General features: G+C 36.2%; 2 protein-coding genes across 2 annotated transcripts; one reads left to right on the top strand and one right to left on the bottom strand.

Moving 5' to 3' along the window:
• Nucleotides 1-737: 737 nt before the first annotated feature.
• Nucleotides 738-16,187, top strand: LOC108343664 (WD40 repeat-containing protein HOS15). Its single transcript, XM_017581987.2, has 14 exons — nt 738-1,041; nt 4,545-4,690; nt 4,817-5,315; nt 5,788-5,882; nt 5,989-6,035; nt 11,111-11,261; nt 12,186-12,249; nt 13,098-13,256; nt 13,365-13,486; nt 13,710-13,784; nt 14,326-14,379; nt 14,501-14,574; nt 15,171-15,245; nt 15,706-16,187. Exons 1-14 carry the CDS (start codon nt 981-983, stop codon nt 15,923-15,925), a joined length of 1,842 nt encoding a protein of 613 aa, XP_017437476.1. The 5' UTR covers nt 738-980; the 3' UTR covers nt 15,926-16,187.
• A 348-nt stretch (nt 16,188-16,535) lies between these two features.
• LOC108343647 (pentatricopeptide repeat-containing protein ELI1, chloroplastic) lies at nt 16,536-19,600 on the bottom strand. The gene has a single exon (XM_017581983.2). The coding sequence runs from the start codon at nt 18,510-18,512 to the stop codon at nt 16,635-16,637; it is 1,878 nt and encodes a 625-aa protein (XP_017437472.1). The 5' UTR covers nt 18,513-19,600; the 3' UTR covers nt 16,536-16,634.
• Between the last annotated feature and the right edge of the window lie 1,592 nt (nt 19,601-21,192).

The raw sequence follows: 21,192 nt of genomic DNA, 5'->3' as shown, positions 1-21,192 counted from the left end.
TTAACGATACAGACTCAATTATCAAATGTTTAATGTATTAACATAATGGATAATTCAATCAAGTCCTGAAAATGGGATGAGTTGATTTGAAGTGTAAGTTTAAGGAAAACACACTTATAAAATTAAACACATTTTAATGTTTTTTAATTCAAAAAATTAAACGTATTGTAATAAATACTCCTTCCGTTAAAAATTACTTTAGTTTTGACCATGTAAAACGGTTTTAAATTAATTGTAATTCCAATGAAATATTAATGTTATTTTCTTTCTATCAGGTTTTCATATTAATTAATATTTTTCTGGTGTAATTGCTTTCATTTTTTTTTTGAAAAAAAGAGAAATTAGACGAATTTTTTAAACGAGTAATATGTATTTTTAAAAAGTTGAAAAAGCGGAGAATTTTTTCTCTCTATACTGTTTTTTTCCTTGTTTTTTAGTCACTAAAAAGAATCGTCTAAAACAAATCTAGATAATTCTGAATTATTTGAATATTTAAACCATTCTTAACAAACATCTAATTTTAAAAAAATAAATATCTCGCATCTTCTAACATGATAAATAACTTCAATAATTTATAAAAGATAAAACAGTAAAAAAATAATTTCAATAATTTTGTTTTTTCGGTGAGAGTTGAGGTGACATGATTTGTGTGTGAATAAAATAAAATAAAAAAACATGAAAGAGCATGACACTGTTTTTTAGGTTTAAAAATAATGAATTAATGAATTATAAGAAGGGAGAAGTAGAAGAAACGGAAAAGCTGTGTAAAGTAACAGAGGCAGACGGAAGGAAGGGAAGCTCTGAAGCCCGTGAGCTGAGCGTGACTGTTGCAGTTTATAATCCGTTCCTCTGCTACCCCTCACCATAACTTAACCGTTCACCTTCACATTCACCTTCATTTCCAATTCATACCTCAATTTTCCTCTTCATTCTCTCTCTTCAGCTACTGCTACAGGACTCATGCTCGTGTAGCGGAGGACATGGCTTCAATCTCCGCCGCCGAACTCAACTTTCTAGTTTTTCGTTATCTTCAAGAATCAGGTTTTCTTCCGCGTCTTTTCTTTTCTTCTCTTTGTTTTTTCTTTTTGTGTTTCGAAATCTATTCATATGCGGTATACTTGTTTCTTTCTCTTCTCTTTCCTCTTTTTATTTCCTCTTTTTGTTCTCTCGCTCCTTCTAAGATGTTGTCAATTTCCTAGTTTTTTTTCTTTACCTTCAAGAATCAGGTTTAAATGCGCTTTCTTCTTTCTCTGTTTGTGATTCAAATTTTATTGATATTTCATATATTTGTATCTCCTTTTTTTTCCTCCTTTTTTCTCTTGTGTGTGTGGGGTCTGGAAAATGTTAAGGTTTTAAACGTTTCGACGAGTAAGGAGTCCTTTGTGTTTATAATTTGACATTTTTGTGCTTGTATGGGCATTTCAATGTTGTTCCAGTGGATTAGGGTTTCGTATTGCTAGAAAAAGAAAATTACTCACGAGGGAAAAAAACTTGCTTTCCCTCTTCTTTATTGTTTTCTGGGTTGAAGATCTAAGAGGGCTGGGAATTGTTAGATCTGCAACTGAAAAAAATAGGTGTGGGGTGTTTAGGGTTGATATTTAATGTTCTGAAATTCTCTGTTTTGTTTGATCAGCTAATCTTTTTAATTAAGATACATTGAGGCTGCAGTTATATTTTTATAGTGAGATGGTGCTGCCTTGTGTTTGGTATAGGTTGAAGTTCATTTTGTACCGAGTGAAATGGGTATAGTGAATGAAAATGACGACTGTGAGGAGCTATAATTTTTTTCTGCTCCTATTTAAGTATCTTTTAAATGAATTATATTGCAAAAAGATGGTGGGATTGTTGATTTAAAGGACGCTTGATGAAGCTTTGAGCTATATGAAACTGAGTGCTCAAGGTAACTTTGAAAATGTGCTTTGAAAAATAAAATTTTGCTTGATCTTTGGACTAAATGACATTGTTCACATAACTGCTTAACAAGCTATATATAATGTGAGATATAAAACCATTCCATGCCTTTTTACCAAACAGTTTAGGCAGGTATGTATGTTTGGATTTAAGTTGGCAAAGTACTTTTAGCAAATTCCAATTAACAATTGCAAATTCCAATTCACAAAATGGAAAATGAAGATTTTATTGGTTTGTTTGTAAAAATGGGATGTACTAACTGCATATTAGTAGTGTGTGGAAATTGGGGAGGGGTGGTGTGTGGGAAATGTTTTAGAGAATAGTGGTATATGTTAGATATATTATATCTTTTATCTTTTAGTTTGTTATTATTTCTCATTTGTATTTTGGGCTTAGCCTATATTTCTTCTATTATAAATAGAGAACCCTATGTGTGTATTTAACACAAGGGAGATTAATCCCAAATATAGTTTTTCACTATATTCAACATGGTATCAGAGCAGGTTCTCTGATCTTCTTCCGGGGTCTCTGCTGTCTGCCAGCGGCCGGCCGCCATGGCCGCCGGCAGCCCCTAAAATTTCAGTGGGCAACTCTTTCTCTTCTTAAATCTGTGCCACATTCAGCACCAGTGCATCCAGTCGCCTCTGCTGTCGACCATTGCCGCTATCCGCCGCCGCCGGCCACCGTCGCAGTTTTAGCTGGTAACCTACGGATCTGGACCGTCTCTTCGAGCGACGGCCAACCACGCCAATTTTGAGAGCCACTTCTCAGTCACGCGCCGCCACGAGTATCAGATCTCTCCCATCGTTGCCGACCGCCGTCACAGTTTCGACTGGTGGCCAACGGATCTGAAGTGTCTCCTCGAGTGACGGCCAACCCCGTCAGAGTCAATACTAGACTCATCTTCACGCGCCTCCATGCGCCGCCTGTCTTCAGCTGGTCTCGGGTGCGTGTGTTGCCACGCGCCGCCTTGTCGTCGGCCATCGTCACAGTTTCGACCGGTAACCAGTGGATCTGGATCGTCTCTTCAAGCGCGACCTAACCCTGGTGGTTGCCGTCTCTGTCTCGTCCGCATGCGCTGTCACGCGCCTCCTCTCTCCGGTAGATCTCGGACGTGTGTTCATCACACGCCGTCTTCTCGGCGTCGGCATCAAACCGCGCTGTTGCCGGTCGTCTTGCCGGAGCTTCTTCTCTCTATTCTGACCCTCCATAGCAACCATAGCTTCCATCTTCTTTGGTCTTCACAAAATTTCCATCTTCTTCCTTTCTCACTAGATTTGCCGCAGTCGGCATCGGCGCAGTCAACCGTCGCTGTAGTCGCTACCGCCTCAGACAGACGCAACTACGTCAGTTCTTCTTGGGCTAGAGTTTAGCCCGATCTTCTTGTGATACACTGCTAAGTATCACCACTTGGGAGTTGTCCAACAAAGAATTTTGGACCTCCAACATGTCTTTGGATCTTTGATGCCTTTGTTTCAGCATTGTAGTTTAATATTTTGTTTTGTTTTAGTGGTCCAACAATTGTGATATTTCACATTTCCGCCTTTCACACTAAGGGGGAGTACGTTTCCAAGACACTGCAAGTCACATAAATATGAGTGTAGTCCCTGCAGTTTTGTAGATTTCAGCTACTACTGTTGATCCCGTCACCCATCCATCATTGATGAGGATTTAGTGTAGTCCCTGCAGTTTTGTAGCTCTTAGCTTTGAGCTACTACTGTTGATCCCGTCACTCATCCATCATTGATTGAGAATTAGTCCTTGCAGTTTGTCATTGTCCACCACTCCTTTCCTTCATCCACTTTTGAAGTTGAAGTTTCACAAGCTGCTTTTAGTCCATCTATGTTTGCCTCACTCTTCAAGACAAATCATCTAGTTCAACACTGAGTTCATCTATTCCAAGCTTAGTTCATACAATTTGTATGCTCCAGCTTGAGGGGTAGTGTTAGGTATATTATATCTTTTATCTTTTAGTTTGTTATTATTTTTTCATTTGTATTTTGGGCTTAGCCCATATTTCTTCTATTATAAATAGAGAACCCTATGTGTGTATTTAACACAAGGGAGATTAATCCCAAATATAGTTTTTCACTATATTCAACAGTATAAATGGATAAAGGTGGATTAGTTGGGCTAAATTGAATTTGGGACCCTTGGTAGAATTTATGCCTCTTGAAGTGCCTAAGGGGGGTTCTCTTATTGTTTTCTTCCTTGTGAATATGTATATGGTATAGGGGTAGAGGAGACAAAAGGAAGATATCAGTGAAATCCATCAGAATAACTTACGGTCAATAATTTTTTTATAAATGTGGTTTATGCGGAATGTTATCAGTGTTTGGTTTGGTCCATGTAGACACCCTCTTGTAGTGGGAAAAGACTTGGTTATTGTTGTTGGTTATACCTTGCAAAAGCTTTTGGGAGAGTTTGTCCTTCAAAACATCTGTCTGAAGTTATGTTGTAATGATAACAATATGTTGGTGTTCACAAGAATAAGGAAAACTGGATGATGTTGTGTTTATAGTATAATTTGTTTACTGGATTATAAAAAGTCATGCTTTCCATGTATATGAAATGGCCATATTACTTGCAATTGAATTGGTTTAAGTGTTACTTGTTCTGCATCACTACTGCAGGTTTCACGCATGCTGCTTTTACTTTTGGTTATGAAGCTGGTATCAACAAATGCTCCATTGATGGAAATTTGGTGCCACAAGGTGCTCTTGTTACATTTGTTCAGAAGGGTTTACAGTACTTTGAGATGGAAGCCAACTTGAGTAATGTTAGCATTTTCTACTTTTTGTATTCTTGATTTATATCAACATAACATTTATCCATTTGAATAGACCTTTTTAAGCTTTTAAACCCTAGGTATCATGTTGATCAATGTTTCTTTTAAGCCTGCCAGTGTGATGCAGACCTGGAAGAAGATTTTTCGTTCTTACAACCTTTGGATATTATCACAAAAGATGTGCATGAACTTAGGCAAATAATAAGTGAACGAAGAAAAAAACTACAGAAGGAAAGAAAGAAAGAAATTGAGAAGGAACATGAAGGAGAACGTGTACGGGCAAGAGAAAAGGAAAGACGTGAAAGAGAAAAAGAAGTTGAAAGGGATAGACGTGAAAGGGAGAAGGAAGTTGAAAGGGATAGACGTGAAAGGGAGAAAGAACTTGAAAAGGAGAGGCGTGAAAAGGAGAAAGAAGTTGAAAAGGAGAGACGTGAAAGAGAGAAAGAAGTTGAGAAGGAGAGACGTGAAAGAGAGAAGGAACTTGAAAAGGATAGGGAGAAGGTAGAAACTGATAAAGACCGAGAACAACAGCATGGAGATCAGAATGTTAGAGACATGATTATAGATCATGAAGATAGGGTCCCTGTAAAGCATGAAGAGAATGGAGCAGTTGGAGGTATTGTTCTGCTCCGTGGAAATGCTTATGTAGAATATGTTTTTTCTGCATGTTTTAGTACTTGGCTGCATTTTCTTTCTGAAATCTGTCCTAAATGCCTTTTTCAAATAATTTCATTTTACTTTGTTATCTCTTATTTTCTGTTCATCTTTACATGTTTCTATCATTGCTTGCTGCTAAAATTTGTATTATATTTGCTTGAACATTATGGTTAGGTTATGAATCAGGAGTGGTTAGTAACTAATGATAAATGACTGATATTGTACCTTGCTTGGAAATATGATTTTTTTAAAATAGTTTGATCCATTTCTTTGAAATTGCTTATCATAGTTGCCTGTGTTTTTACCACTAGAGTCCCTTGCCCCAAATAAATATTTCATTGTATGTTGCAGTAGCACACAAAAAATGCAGACTAGGGGTCTATTTCAGTTAATATTATTCCTTCATTGGAATTTTTCATTTGCTTTAATAGGGCCAGAACCAATGGACATCTCTACAACATCAACATCTCAGCTATGTGAAATTCCCAGTTCATGTGTAACAATTTTGGAAGGTCATACATCAGAGGTTAAGTATTTATTCAATGGTGCTTTTGTTTCTTAAATTTTCTTATCATTTAGAGATATTTTTCTTTATCTCTCTGTTAATTAGCTTGTTCATCATCTGTTCTTAGGTGTGCGCTTGTGCATGGAGCCCTACAGGATCTCTTCTTGCATCAGGGTAGGCATCCAAATAAATTATTTCTCTTTATAAAAATATGTATTGAAGTGTGCATAACCTAATGGATAATGCACATTATATCATATTGGTGCATATTGGATTTCCATTTATAATGCTTACAATTTTGTTTGATTCAGGAAAACGGAATGCATTCAGTTATTATTTTTTAATTAATTAAAGCTGTTTGGAAACATTGTTTTTGGTATTCAATTTCTGAAATGGAAAATAAAATCAGGATGATTTTAAAAACTGGTTTTTCTGGAATTGGATTTTAATAGCATGTAAAAGTGGCCCCTGGCTGCTACAGGGCCTATTTAGTAGAGCAGTTTAGTGTAGTTGTGGTAGCTCACTGAATAACAGACACAGTGGATGGTTTAGTGGCACTACTTTTTGATTCCAAAAGACCCTTTGAACGGAGACATTGAGCTTTGTTGGGATTTCAGTTAAAAAAAGTGAAATCTTCCACTGTAATGTTAGTAAAAATCGTGAAGAGTTACTTTCATTTAGAAGATGATTATTGTTGATTCCTGTCTAGAAAAATTGTATCTGAACTTTGTTAGCATTTATTTCTATGTTTTGTTTAAGACATGCATGGCTTTTTATTGTTAGATGAATAGTTGAGTATTTTTTGTCCTTTTTAAGAATTTTATATGAACTATATAAGAAGAAAAGGTAAAATTTTGTTGCATCTTTGTAAAATCTTAAATATATTAAATACATCCCCAAACAAGTTTTGTATTAGTTTTGTCCCTTTAAAATTTAAATTTATTTTTAGGTCTATGTTAGTCCTAAGGATAGAGGGAAAATTGATGTAGATGATGGTCGTAGCATGTAGATTTTACAATTAAAAGTGATTCGGTGCATAATTAACACTGTTAAAACCTGTTAGAATAGGTAAGTAGTTAGCAATTTGGAAAAGTTCTATATGTTGTCCCTATGAGCTGTTTACCTGTATGCATAATTAATTACCTTATGTAAATTTCTTTTATGAATATCAAAGGTAGGCTGAGAGACAGTCTCTCATTTTCAATCTTAAGTTGGTACTGAATCTGCTAATTTTGCAGTTGTCCATCTCTGTCCACCATTATCCTTTGCTGTCACTGCTATCCGCTGTCGACTACCTTTTTGTCACTAGATCAAATCCAATTATTCTCCACCAGGCTCACTGGACCTCCTTATCCTTGTTTTGACCCTTATTTTGTTGGTTTCAGCCTTGTTTGGGAGGCTCCTCTCTCTCTCATACTCTTCCTCCACCACTGTTTGCCATCTTTTACAATTGGCACTAGCTGTGAACTGTAATATTGATTGTTGGTGAATTCTTCCCTTAAAGTGGATGCAAACATCCTCAATGTTCTTTTTGTGAGAGAATTGTAATGCTTACATAGTTTTCTTCGCAAGATATCAAACATCTTCCAATAGATTGATGTTGAACCACTTTTCTAATGAAGTATCTTTAGTTTGAAGTTCGGAAGCCAAGCACATAAGCTTTCACTAGTTTGTTAAAAGCTAGCATATCTCAAATCCTGGAGTGTCAAATTCTATGGATAATTGACTGGTGCTTTTGATCATATTTCCGATAGTGCTTCCTTATTTTCTTTCATTCCTCATCCTAAAGTTCCTTATGTTATTACTTTTGCAAATGGATCCAAAGTTACTTCTCAAGGAGTGGGTTGAATCTTCCTTTCTCGGTCATTGAACCTAAAACACTTTTTGTCTTAATTGTCCTTTTAACCTAATTGCTTCAACTCAATTAACTAAATCTTTAAATTGTTCTATAAGCTTTGATGTAAATTCGTCTATTATACAAGAGCACAGTAGAAACTGACTGATTGGTGGAGGGCATGAATCTAGGGGACTCTAGTATCTAGGTACTAGAGTGTCGATGTCTTATTTAGTATCACCATCTCCTAAGCTTCTATCTGATCTCTTAGGTCATCCACCTTTATCAGAATATGATTTAGAGACATATCATATAATTTATGTAGGGATAAAGTATCCTATAGTTACCTGTATTTATTGTCATCAGTTTGTACAAAATGAACTTTGTTGTGTAGTCCAGAGATACCAGTCTTAGCATCACTTCCATTCATTTTTCATGGACCAAACAAAAGTAGCACTTTACATTGATAATAACTACTGCTAAACTCTGTTCATTTTTTTCATAGATTTCATTGAAAAACACTCAAACAATTTAAATTGTTAGAATAATTACTGTTACATATAATCATTAAGGCTAGTTTGTTAGACCAGTAATGAGTCGTACCTAGTTCTGTACCTAGAGGTCTAGTGCATACTCTTGATGTTCCATGTACTCTTGTGTTTTCAATATATATAGAAGATAATGAGAGGGATCTGACAAGCCCTCAAGAATATATTTTATCAGTTTTAATCTCAAGTTGGTATGCCGAAAGAAAAAATAGACACTTGGTTGAAAATGCTCGTACCCTTTTGCTTGGTGTCCATACAGGGATGCCATCTTAACTGCATGTTTTCGTATTAATAGGATGCCCACCTCTTTCAATAACAAAGTCCCTTTCTCCATTCTCTTTCCCAATGATCCTCTCTTTCACACCCCTCCTCGAGTTTTTGGTTGTGTATGTTTTGTTCACGACATGTCTCCGGGGCTAGACAAGCTCTCCGCTCGTGCGATCAAATATGTCTTTTTAGGCTATTCTCGGCTTGAAAAAGGGTACCGGTATTACCCTCCTGAAACCAAAAAGTACTACATGTCTACCAATGTTACATTCTTTGAACATACACCTTTCTTCTCCCATCTGTTCAAGATGTTCATATCCTCCAACAGGTCCTTCCTCTTCCAGTGGTTGAGTCCAATATCTCCAATGTCTCAGTCAATCCAAGTTCTGCTCAAGGTCCTCCCGAACCTTCCTCTCCACATATTGATATCTTCCGACACAGTACCTCGATGGGTAGTCCTCTTTCAGAAAATGGTGGATCTCCTCCTTCAGATTCTTCTCCCTCACCGCCTCCTTCCACGCCTCCTGGTGAAGATGATTCTAGTTGGCCCATTGCTCTCAGAAAAGGTACTCGTTCCACTCGAAACCCTTATCCCATTTATAATTTTCTTATCTATCACAGATTGTCGCCCTCCTTTTATTCCCTTTTATCCTCAGTGTCTTCTGTGGTTATACCCAAAAATGTGAAAGAAGCACTTGATCATCTTGAATGGCGACAAGCCATGATTGCAGAAATGCAGGCTATTGACCACAGTAATACTTGGGAGCTTGTGCAACTTTCCCCGGACAAAAAGGCTGATGGTTGTCGATGGGTATATGCAGTTAAAGTCAGCTCTAATGGTGACATTGATAGGCTAAATTCCCGGCTAGTTGCAAAAGGATACACTCAGGTTTATGACCTTGATTATTGTGACACCTTTTCTCCTGTGGCCAAGATGACTACCATTCGTCTTTTCTTTCAATGGCAGCCATTCGTCATTGGCCACTTCATCAATTGGTTATCAAAAATGCCTTTCTCCATGGTGATCATGAGGAAGAAGTTTATATGGAGCAACCTCCTGGGTTTGTTGCTCAGGGGGAGTCTGGTATGGTTTGCAAATTGCACTGATCACTATATGGGCTCAAGCAATCACCACGTGCTTGGTTTGGGAAATTCAGCTCCATTGTTCAAAAATTTGGGCTAAAATGCAGTGAAGCAGATCATTCAGTCTTTTATTATCATTCGTCTATCGGGAAATGTGTTTACTTAATAGTATATGTTGATGATATAGTCATTACAAGAAATGATACTGCTGGAATATCTCAATTGAAGGAGTACTTGTGTAGACATTTCCAAACCAAGGATCTTGGAAGCCTCAAATACTTCTTAGGCACTGAAGTAGCTCAGTCAAAAGATGGAGTTGTAATCTCCCAAAGGAAGTATGCTCTGGATATTTTGCAAGAAACATGCATGATTGATTGTAGATCGGTTGACAGTTCTATGGATCCAAATCAAAAATTAACAATAGAAGGTGAGTTATTCTCCGACTCGGAGAGATATATGAGGCTAGTTGGAAAACTAATCTATCTCACTATTACAAGGCCGGATCTATCTTTTGCAGTTGGAGTGGTTAGTCAGTTCATGCAAGCTCCATGTGTTGGCCATTGGAATGCTATCATTCGCATTCTAAGGTATGTGAAAAAGGGTCCCGGGTAAGGGCTGTTATGTGAAGAAAAAGGAAGCCTTCAGGTATCAGGATATTGTGATGCCGATTGGGCAGGTTCTCCTATTGATAGATGATATACTACTGGATATTGTGTTTTCCTTGGAGGAAACATTATCTTATGGAAAAGTAAGAAACAAAATGTAGTGGCTCGATCAACAGCTGAAGCTGAATATAGGGCAATGACGTCACTAACATGTGAACTTATATGGGTGAAGATGTATTGTGATAACCAAGCTGGTCTTCACACTGCATCAAATCCAGTGTTTCACGAGAGAACTAAACATATAGAAATTGATTGTCATTTTGTTCGGGAAAAATTATTGTCAAAAGAAATATGTACTGAGTTTGTTGGATCAAATGACCAACTCGCAGATGTGTTGACTAAGTCATTAAGGGGACCTCAAATGCAGTTTATTTGTTCCAAGCTTGGTACATAAATCTGTATCTCCAGCTTGAGGGATCGAGCCGCTCTGGTACCAACTTGAGATTAAAACAGAAAAATGTATTTCTAGAGAGCTTAAGAGATCCCTCTCACTATATTCTATTTATAATTAAAATACAAGAGTACATGGAATATTAAAGGATTGCACTAGACACCTAGGTGCAAAACTAGGTACATTTGGGTACTAATGATGATACATAGATGTAAAACTAGGATTGCACTACACCTGCTTAGGCTTAATGATGATACATAGATGTAATTATTCTAATAGTGACAGACATTTGGGTATTAAAACTAATATATTAATAAGAACCTTGCAATATTTTCAGTATGAAACACAGAAATTTGCAATAGATGGAGGGAGTAGCCCATAGGTTATTTTTTGTCTGAATGTTTCTGCTTTATGATATTAATGATATTCTTTCACTTTACCATGATCACTTGAATTTTTAGATCTGGGGATTCAACAGCTCGTATTTGGACAATAGCAGAAGGGAGATGTAAGCCTGGTTCACATAATGGCCCTTTGAGCGTGTTGGTGTTGAAGCATGTTAGGGGTAAAACAAATGAGAAAAGTAAAGATGTTACTACACTTGACTGGAATGTGAGTTCAGTTGCCTACTATGATTTAAATCTTAGATAACTACTTTCATTTCTGTAAAAGCTGTTTTTATAGGTTCATTGTTGTAAGTTTTGTGAAGCCCTCCCCCCCCACCCCCAAAGAAAAAGTAGCAAGCAACGTTATCAAACTCGGGATTTTATACTAACTCGTGAAAAGTCCATAGACTTTAATTTTAAACTCATAAGAGTTACTTCATATAAAAAAATATTAAAACAAGTAATAAGAAAATGATGAACGTTTTAATTCCACAATAATGCAAAACATTAAACCTCAATAGAAAAGTCAGGTAGTTCATTACTAAATAAGTTCAAACAACACCAAATAAAACATAAGTTAATGCAATATACAAGTTAACATTTAAATAAGTAAATAATAAAAAAGAGAAATATCTTCAAATTCTTCATAGATGATAAAGCTTCAAGAAATATGCCAACCACAACATTGCAGGGAGAAGATTGTTGCTGTTTGCTTGAGCCTCAAGGAAGAACAAACAATGACCTGAGAAGGGATGCAACTGAGTTGGATGGTTGTCATCACCACCACTGAGATGGGCATAGTGACTGCCAAGAGAAAGGGGTGGCGTGATGAGAAGAGTATCTCTGTCACCAAAAGCAAAGAGAAACAGCATATAGATGAGTGTCTCGGAGAACCCTAATTGTGGGTCTTCTATTTCCATTTTTGCATGCCAAAATGACACAAAGGGAGTGTTGTTTTGGTTATGAGAACAGTGGGAACATATTTGTTAAAAATCAAGGCAATAGATGGAATTTAAAATTTTCCATAAAATACTGTTGTTTCTGTAACTTTTTTTTCTGAGAATATCCAGAGATTGTTTTTAAAATTATTATCTGTAATATTTGCTAGTGATTTACACCTTATGGAGAGTTGAATCTGGCTGTTTTACAGGGGGAGGGGACTCTTCTTGCAACTGGTTCATATGATGGGCAAGCAAGAATTTGGACTACTAATGGTAGGTCATTCTTTTGTATCCTTGGATTCTCTTTTAAGGAAATTTAATTGACGAGATAAAAGAACTAGAAGTTGCCTCGGAATCATATTTTTGTAAGTATGCATTTGATTCCACAATCATGAGAAAAAAAAGTTTCAATATTATTTGGAACAACTAGCGAATTCATGTTTAGATTGATCTTGCTGCAAATCAATGCATGATTAAAGAGGCAAATTATTAGAGAACTTATTTGGGCTACACTCGTGTTCTGGAGATTAACTAGTTATTTATTACATTCAATTGGAGAGTAATCTAAGCTGATAGCTCACAGAATACTATCCCTTTCTTAGTAACTAGAAATTGATTATTCTAAAATAACTAAAATATAGTGGACTATATATTCTATAACAATGCTCACAGAATACTATCCCTTTCTTAGTAACTAGAAATTGATTATTCTAAACTAATTAGTTGACTATATATTCTATAACAATACCTCTAATGGCAGTGTGGGTTGCTTGGTGAAACAATTGTTATTTTCCCTATCCAAAATGATTGGGGAGGAACATGAATCGTATGAAATGTTTTTTCTTTCACAGAATTGTTTTAATAAATGCCAAACGGATTGATTTGAGTGCTAAGGATATTATGCTTTTGTCTTACAATTTAATAGTTTGTGCATGTCTGAATATGCACATATCTTTTAATGTGTCTTCCAACTGTCTTTTCTAGAGAATCCTCTATGGACTTTTATAGTTGCATTCATCCTATTTGGAAAAACATTGAATTCTACTTCTGATTTATTTAAATAGACTCTGGGTGTATTTCAATTTTCTTTAGGTGTTTTGATTCTTGCTATCTATGATTAGGTGAACTGAAGAGTACATTAAGCAAACACAAGGGACCAATATTCTCCCTGAAGTGGAATAAGAAAGGCGATTATCTCCTCACTGGAAGTTGTGATCAAACTGCAATTGTGTGGGATGTGAAAGCAGAGGAATGGAAACAACAATTTGAATTTCATTCAGGTGCGAATGTGCAATGAAGGGAAAATTCTATAAAAAGAGCTTTTAGTGAGAGTTTTCTCTGCCATATTTATGAATGATTGTTTAATTCAGGATTAATATGATGTTTAGGTCCCACACTTGATGTTGATTGGCGCAACAATGTGTCTTTTGCCACTAGTTCCACAGACAATATGATATATGTTTGCAAAATTGGTGAAACCCGCCCTATAAAGACTTTTGCGGGACATCAGGTTTGTACACGAGTTCTTATTCTTGCAACTATGCTATAAGCGTATATTGTGAGGAACAATTCATCCCCTGCTTTCTTTACAACTTAAAAATATATGTTTGTGTGTATTGTTAAATATTTTTTTTTTTATTTATTACCGAATTTTATCTGTTGAGTGTTCAGAAAGGAATAGCTTGAGATATTTCTTTAAATTACATCTGCTAATGACCTTACTGCATTTTCAGGGTGAAGTTAATTGTGTCAAATGGGATCCCACTGGTTCATTGCTGGCCTCATGTTCTGATGATATCACAGCAAAGGTAATAGTTGACCTCTTAATAACTAAGCTTGTGATCTTATTATTTAATATTGAGGAAACTCAAGTCCCATTTTGATTATAGAAAAGGCTGAAAGGGTTTATGTAAGTAGAGGGCAGCTCTTGCTTATAAACTGGGTTTATGGGATTGAGTTAAACTCAAATTCATATTCTGAGGTGATATCAATACCTATCCTAAACTTGTTATTGGACCACCTACCATACAACTAGCAGCATGTCCAATGGTCCATGTAAGTGGGTGTTTTGGGAAAAACTGGGTCTCGTGTTGTCTAGATATAAAGCCAGATAGTATATGTATAAGTGGAAGGTAACTCTCACCTCCTCATTATGAGTTAGGCACAAGTCTACACTCTTGAGATATGTTATTTTCATACTAGTTGTATTTTTTCGACTGATACAGCGGGCAATTGTTTTGATATTTTTATAAAATTATTTATTGTCTGAGAATTATTATGAAATTATCTTTGAAAATACTGTATGTTGGTTTGATGTTCTTGTTTGAATTGGTTGTGATTGTTTTGTAGATATGGAGTATGAAGCAGGATACTTATCTTCATGACTTGAGAGAACATTCCAAGGTACCCTGAGTTTTGTTTGTTTTCCTGTGTCTTCCATTTGTGTCGCATTTTTGTAATTTGCAATTCTAATTGTTGTTGCGTTATGCATGTTGTTGGGAAAACTAAATAATTTGCTTTGTAGGAGATATATACCATCCGATGGAGCCCCACTGGTCCTGGTACAAATAATCCTAATCATAAACTAGTGTTGGCCAGGTAAGTTAGTTTCATGATGAAATTAGGTGCTGCACTTGTGATGTACATACATGCTTCTGTGTATACTTTCTCCAAACTTAGAATGTTGTTTGACACTGCTTGTGTATACTTTCTCCAAACTTAGAATGTTGTTTGACACTGTTTGTGAACCCCTGAATCCCAGTTGAAGGGTGTGGAGTGCATTTCTTCAGCCAGTAATGTTGTTTCTTGTGTGTTGCCTTGCACCGTGTTAACTAAACTACACAGATTAATGTTGTGTGATGCCTTGAAATTGGTAATGTTGTGTTGCCTTTGGCTGGTTGCTGATTCCAATTGATTATAATTGTGTTCACTTAGTGTTATACTGTTTTTCCTCTTTGATTGACCGACCATCCCAAAATTAAAATTGTTTAACATAAATAAGGTTTACATTCTATATATTTGACTGCATTGGAGATCTTGTTAAATTACTCTTTTAAACTTTCTGTAAATTGTTCCCCACTTGACAGTTTGATTATGATGATGGGTGCCTGCTTGCTATTGTTTCTTTTGTTGGTTAATTTTTTGGAACTTAGTTTTCATTTTATAAACTTTGCACTCATCTGATATTTTTGCAGTGCTTCATTTGACTCAACTGTAAAGCTGTGGGATGTAGAACTCGGGAAACTCATCTACAGCTTGGATGGACACAGGTACCGTTTTTATGGCTAGATCTTGTTTATTTGAGGGTTTTCTGAGCTTTGGTTAATTCTTTGTATATCAGCCTCTTTTCATTCTCTGTTTCGAGGTTGTAGACTGATAGGAGGCTGATCAATATTTAATCTAACCCTCAATTTAAGGTTGATAACTACGTTTACATGTGGAAAACATCAGGCATAGTGCAAAGAGGCACATAGGGCCTGTGTAATTCCTTCTCACTTTTTTGTTTTGAACACTGTTTTTAAAAATATGCCACACTACTCACCAATCAATTTCCCATCAAAATTAAGCTGTTTCCAGGACAGAATAACGTAGGACAGGCACTTAAATAAGCTCACAAAACCAAAAAAAAGGAAATAAGCGAGGCTGTAAGAATATATATATATATATATATATATATATATATATATATATAATATTTTTTTTTTCTGATATGTCTATTTGATTCCACAGGCATCCCGTATATTCTGTTGCTTTTAGTCCCAATGGTGAGTATTTAGTTAGCGGTTCTCTTGACCGATCCATGCACATATGGTCATTGAAGGAAGGCAAGATTGTCAAGACATACACGGGAAATGGAGGCATTTTTGAGGTCTGTTGGAATAAGGAGGGGGATAAGATTGCTGCATGTTTTGCTAATAATACAGTTTGTGTTTTGGATTTCAGAATGTAATATTTGTGAAGTCTTAGTAAATTAAATTCTTTCTTTTCCACCCTTGAGATGAGATCGGTGGAAGTGTATTTTGGGTGGGTGGGTAGGTTACCCATTTTAACCTTAGTTGTAGGTATAACTCATTGTTCGTGGATCCTGTTGTAATTTGCTATATAACTTAAGTGAAAGTAGTTTGTAGGAGTGTATTCTTAATAAGCAAAATGTATAGATTTAGTTGGACAACATCCTGTTCAAGTATCGATAGACTTGTGTATTTTGTGTACTTGCCTTTCTCTTGCATTTTAGGCTCCTTTGTTCCATTAAGGCAAGTTATGAAGGAAATGCGGAAGGGAAGGTTATTGGTAAATAATATATCGTTTTTAACAGCTCCATAAAAGGAAGGAGGAAAAGTAGATTTTCGCGTGGGCTTCTGAAACGGTTAAAAGTATAAACATTATTTTTAGTGGGACCCTAAACAGCATTGATGGTTTCATATACTTCGTAAGTATAAACTTTATTGTAGGCTGGCTCGGGATAATTAGTATCTTCATATTTGTTTGATAACAGTTGTTTATTGACAATTATATTTGTTTGTGAAATTTAGAACTTGTGCGACTCTTAATACGTTAGCTGCTATTGCATCCAAATCTATTGTAAGCAACATCAGCAAATATGGTGCTTCTCTTTTAGAAGAAAGGAATTTTATGGACAAAAATATAATAAATTAAGTTCACCAGTAATCCCGACATGAACACGAACCGTTCTCAAAATGGTGGAACCGATTCCGGTCTCTCATTATTATTTTTCTGCCAGAGATCTTGGACATCATCTTCATCACGGCATGGCAATCCAAACACACTCGAAGGTTCTTTACAATCTTGATAGCAGTTCCTGGACTGGTACTTATAAGCCCAAATGCTAAGGCAAGCTTCTCACTGTGAACTTCCAATGAATGCTCTTTCTGTTGCTCTCCTATATCATGTAATACCACATCTATTTTTGGGGTATAACCGCGTGCCTTGAGCCAACCATTCATTTTCCCGAGCATCGAATATATATCCTTGCTTCTCCGGTGTCTTACATCACCAGCAAGAAACTCGTGCACTCTGTTGTTAACTTCAATGGAACTACAACCAGGTTCCTTCTCAACCCCACTCTCTTTCATAAATGATCTGACCTTAGCCACGCCAACCCAGTTACGAGCAGCAGCATACATGTTAGAGAGAAGGATACAAGTCCCTGAAGTAGCCAAATCATTGCTCACAAGAAACCCTGCAATTTCCTCTCCCAACGAAACATCGTTATGGATTCTACAAGCCCAAAGCAAAGTACCCCACAGGATAGAATCAGGCTCAACCTCCATGCTTCTCACAAGGTCATAAGCTTCTCTTACAAGCCCAGCACGGCCAAGAAGATTAACCATACACCCGTAATGCTCAACCTTTGGTTCCATCTCATATCTATCCTTCATCAAATCGAAAACCTCCCATCCTTTGCCAACCAAACCTGCATGCGCACAGGCAGTCAAAACAGCGACAAATGTAATATCTGAGGGTCTAACTCCAACACAAAGCATCTCATGAAACAACTGCAAAGCCTCGTCACCAAACCCATGTATGCCATACCCCATAATCAAAGAATTCCACGCCACCACATCCTTTCCCACCATCCCATCAAACACCTTGCGCGCATCCTCCAAACTCCCACATTTGCAGTACATATCAACCAACGCAGTACCCACACGTAAGTTTACCTTGACCCCAACCCCAATACCACTATTCTCAACATACGAATGCACCCACCTACCACACTCCAACGCACCAAGCTGGCCACAAGACGACAACACAGCCAATACAGTTATCTCATTGGGCCTAACCTTCTTACCCAGCATTTCCCTAAAAAGCACCAAAGCCTCGTTCGGGCACCCATGCTGAGCATACCCATCAATCATCACGTTCCAACACACCACGTCCTTCACCTCCATCCCTTCAAATAACAGCCGCGCCTCCCGGAGCATCCCGTGTTTCACGTAGCAAGTAAGCATGGCAGTCAAAGAAACCAAACTCCTCTCAGGCATTGCGTCGAACAGTTTCTGAGCGGACACGACATCACCGCCCCGTGCGTAGGCATCAACAAGGCTCGTGGAGACGTAAAGGTCGGAACATAGTCCGAACTTAACGGCGTGGGAGTGAACGACCGTGGTGGGTTGCAGGGTGCAACCTTTGAGGAGGGAAGAGAGGGTGAAGGCGTTGGGTTGAACGTGGTGAGCTAGCATTTGGGCGTAATAAGAGAGAGCGCAGTCCCAGAGAGCGGAGTGGGAATGGGCGTTGATGATGGAGCTCCATAGGAAGACGTTAGGGGCTGGGGTGCGGTGGAAGAGGGTGACGGTGTGGTGGAGGAGGCCGAGGGAGGAGTAGGAGCGTTGGAGCTTGAAGTTGAGGATGGGGTGGTGGTGGAGGCCGCGACGGAGGAGTGCTGCATGGATTTGGTAAAGGTTGTTTATGGATTTAGAGTTGTCGATTAGGACGGCGAAGTTGTCTACCTGAAGTGAGGCTGAGGTTGCCGAGGGTGCTGCCTTCGTCAATACACTCACTTCGATTGGGTTCATCTTTCTTTATACACCTCCACACACTGCATCTATGCCCATCTTATCATGCATCATCCTTTCTTCTCTTTCACAACCCACTATCTTCATTTTCTTAAACCCTTTAATACCTCTCAACAACTCACACTTATTGCTAATATTTTCATTTTCACTCAATATATGAATTATTTAGTGCATAAATTATTTATTTTATTTTATACAAATATTACAAGTCAATGTTAGAAAATTTGAATGGGCTAGATTATTATAAAGGTAAATCTCATGTTATAATTTGGATCTAATATATGAAGAAGTTTTGGACCATTCATAATGTCATTGATAGTTGTAAAATGTAAATTACACTTAATCAAATCAACAAGCACCTAACATTTAAAATTTAAGTCATGATTTATTTCCTAATTTTTTATTCAAAAAGAACAAAAATTGATTTTTTTTTTTTATAAGCCACAACTAAGATGGTAGGACCTCATTCATGGGAGTTGGCTTTGCAGTCATTAGATTTATTTTTATTCTAAATAATGTCATTAAAGTGTATCTCTATTTATAATTATTTTTTTCGTTTCTGAAATTAACCTTCTGTCTTCCTTCGTATTTTTTTTTTCTCTACTTTCTTTTCCTTTCCTTTGACGATTTCATTGTTAGTGTTAATATAACAAGACATTCAAAACACTATGTAACACATTCCTCATTCATTCACCACTCAGCCTTCAACGACAACATATCTAAAAATTTTGTAAAAAAAATTATATATCTCTTTTATCTGCATTCTACGTCTAAGTTCAACATGCGATTTCTATTTTTAGAAATTTAAGTATAAGTTAAAATTTTTACATTTAATAAGAATAAAAAAATTGAATAGTATATAAAAAAAAACAATACTCACAACATTAAACTTTAGCCCGTGTATTTTTCAGGGTGATTACTAACAAAGAAGCGGAAGCAAGTGTCATCCTTTCGTTTGTTTCCAATGAAATGATATGATATGAGAAAAGCCTGCTAGTGAGTCTCTATATAGGTCGGTCACTCAAATTTTGTACGCACGACATATGTCAGGGAATGATGATGAGCATGGCAATACATTGTGTTCTTTCTTGTTTATTATTTTTCGTAATGTGGATTGTTATTAGTTTGTGCTTTTGTGTCCTGTGACTAATCGAAGTGCTTGAAAAATTTTCAGGATTGAAGAATAAGATAAAGGGAAGTGGAAGAACATAATGGCTTCGGCATAGCTTTGCCGATTAATTATTCAATCCAAAAGTTTCCATTTCATAAGATAATAGTTTATTATGGGTAACGTGTATTGTATCTCCCTTCAATTGTTCTCCATTTTCTTTTGGGATCTCCTTTGGTCCCATTGGTTGGGTCATGATAGTAGAGATTTTCCTCTTGCGCCTAAGATATGGTTAAGGTATCTAGGAATCCTTACAACAACATTACTTATCTTTTTCTCAATATCACGTTACAAGAGCATAACCCTATCCCTCCCAAAAGGTTTAAGGGCAATAGAGTGCCCTTAAAAGATTTGTTCACCCTGCTACATTCAGATGCAGCTGGTTTTGTAAAATCATTTTTTAGTTAATGAAAAAAGCCATTTTCTCCTTAACTCTTAACTTGTTTATATATGCAGTATTGCATAATTATGCTGTAAAAGTGCTGAAGTTTTTGATAATTACGCAGCAAAAGTGGTTAAGTTCTGGATATAGTTATGCAGCAAATGGTTAAGTTCTGCATAATTGTGCTGCAAGTTGGTTTCTGCATACTTATGCAGCAAACTTTTTGTAGTGACACTTCAATGAGAAAATAAATTTTCCTTTTCCATTGTTGAGTTGAATTTACTTTTGCATTTGTTGCATATTATAAAGGTATATTGAAGGGTATATTGCAGTGTTTGACCAAATGCAATCTAGAAACATTGTTTCTGATTAGTTGGGTGAAATAAGTTGTTTGCGTAGTACTCACGAGGACTTGGACATGAGCTTAAACAAATTTATCGTAATGAGCTGATAACATGAGCTTTGCGATATATTCTTTTAATTCAAATAAACCTTTTTTTTTCTCTATAGAAATATATCCACTTTAGAAGAGAAAAAATAAGAGTAATTTAGCAGGTGGTAATGTTTAAATTTCGAGAATAATTATTTAATTCTTTTTTAAGTTTATAGAGAAATTAATATTTTTTTAAAAAATAAGTTACATTAATTAAAAACTCCTTAAATAAGTAACATTTATGCTTATTCACAATGAGAAACACTAAAATATTATGAAAATGGATAAATTGTGTTAGCTTAGTATGTATAAGTTATGTATAAGTTTGAAATGATTTTTAACTTTTATTAAAGTGAAGTTATATTTATATTATAGGACTTATTTGTATGTAGTTAAGTCATGCTAGTCCAACATGATTTTATTTAGTTTTTTATTTTAATTTTTTTAAATTGTGTTTGAGTATATGACTTTAGTATAGTCTCATTTAACTAAAGTAATGTAGAAGTGATACTATTACATGACTTTAATTTTTTTATAGAAATACATTTTTTAAAAGTTATTAAAAATATTTAAAAATTTACCAAAAGATAATTGAATATATTCAATTATTTGTTAACAACTTTATTGACAAACTTTGTCAGTTGAATTATCGATGGATATATTCATCGGTAATTATTTATTATCGGTGAATTTATTG

This window comes from Vigna angularis, chromosome 1 (assembly GCF_016808095.1).
Source record: "Vigna angularis cultivar LongXiaoDou No.4 chromosome 1, ASM1680809v1, whole genome shotgun sequence".
NCBI lineage: Eukaryota > Viridiplantae > Streptophyta > Magnoliopsida > Fabales > Fabaceae > Vigna > Vigna angularis.
This window is presented reverse-complemented; position numbering and strand designations above follow the sequence as displayed.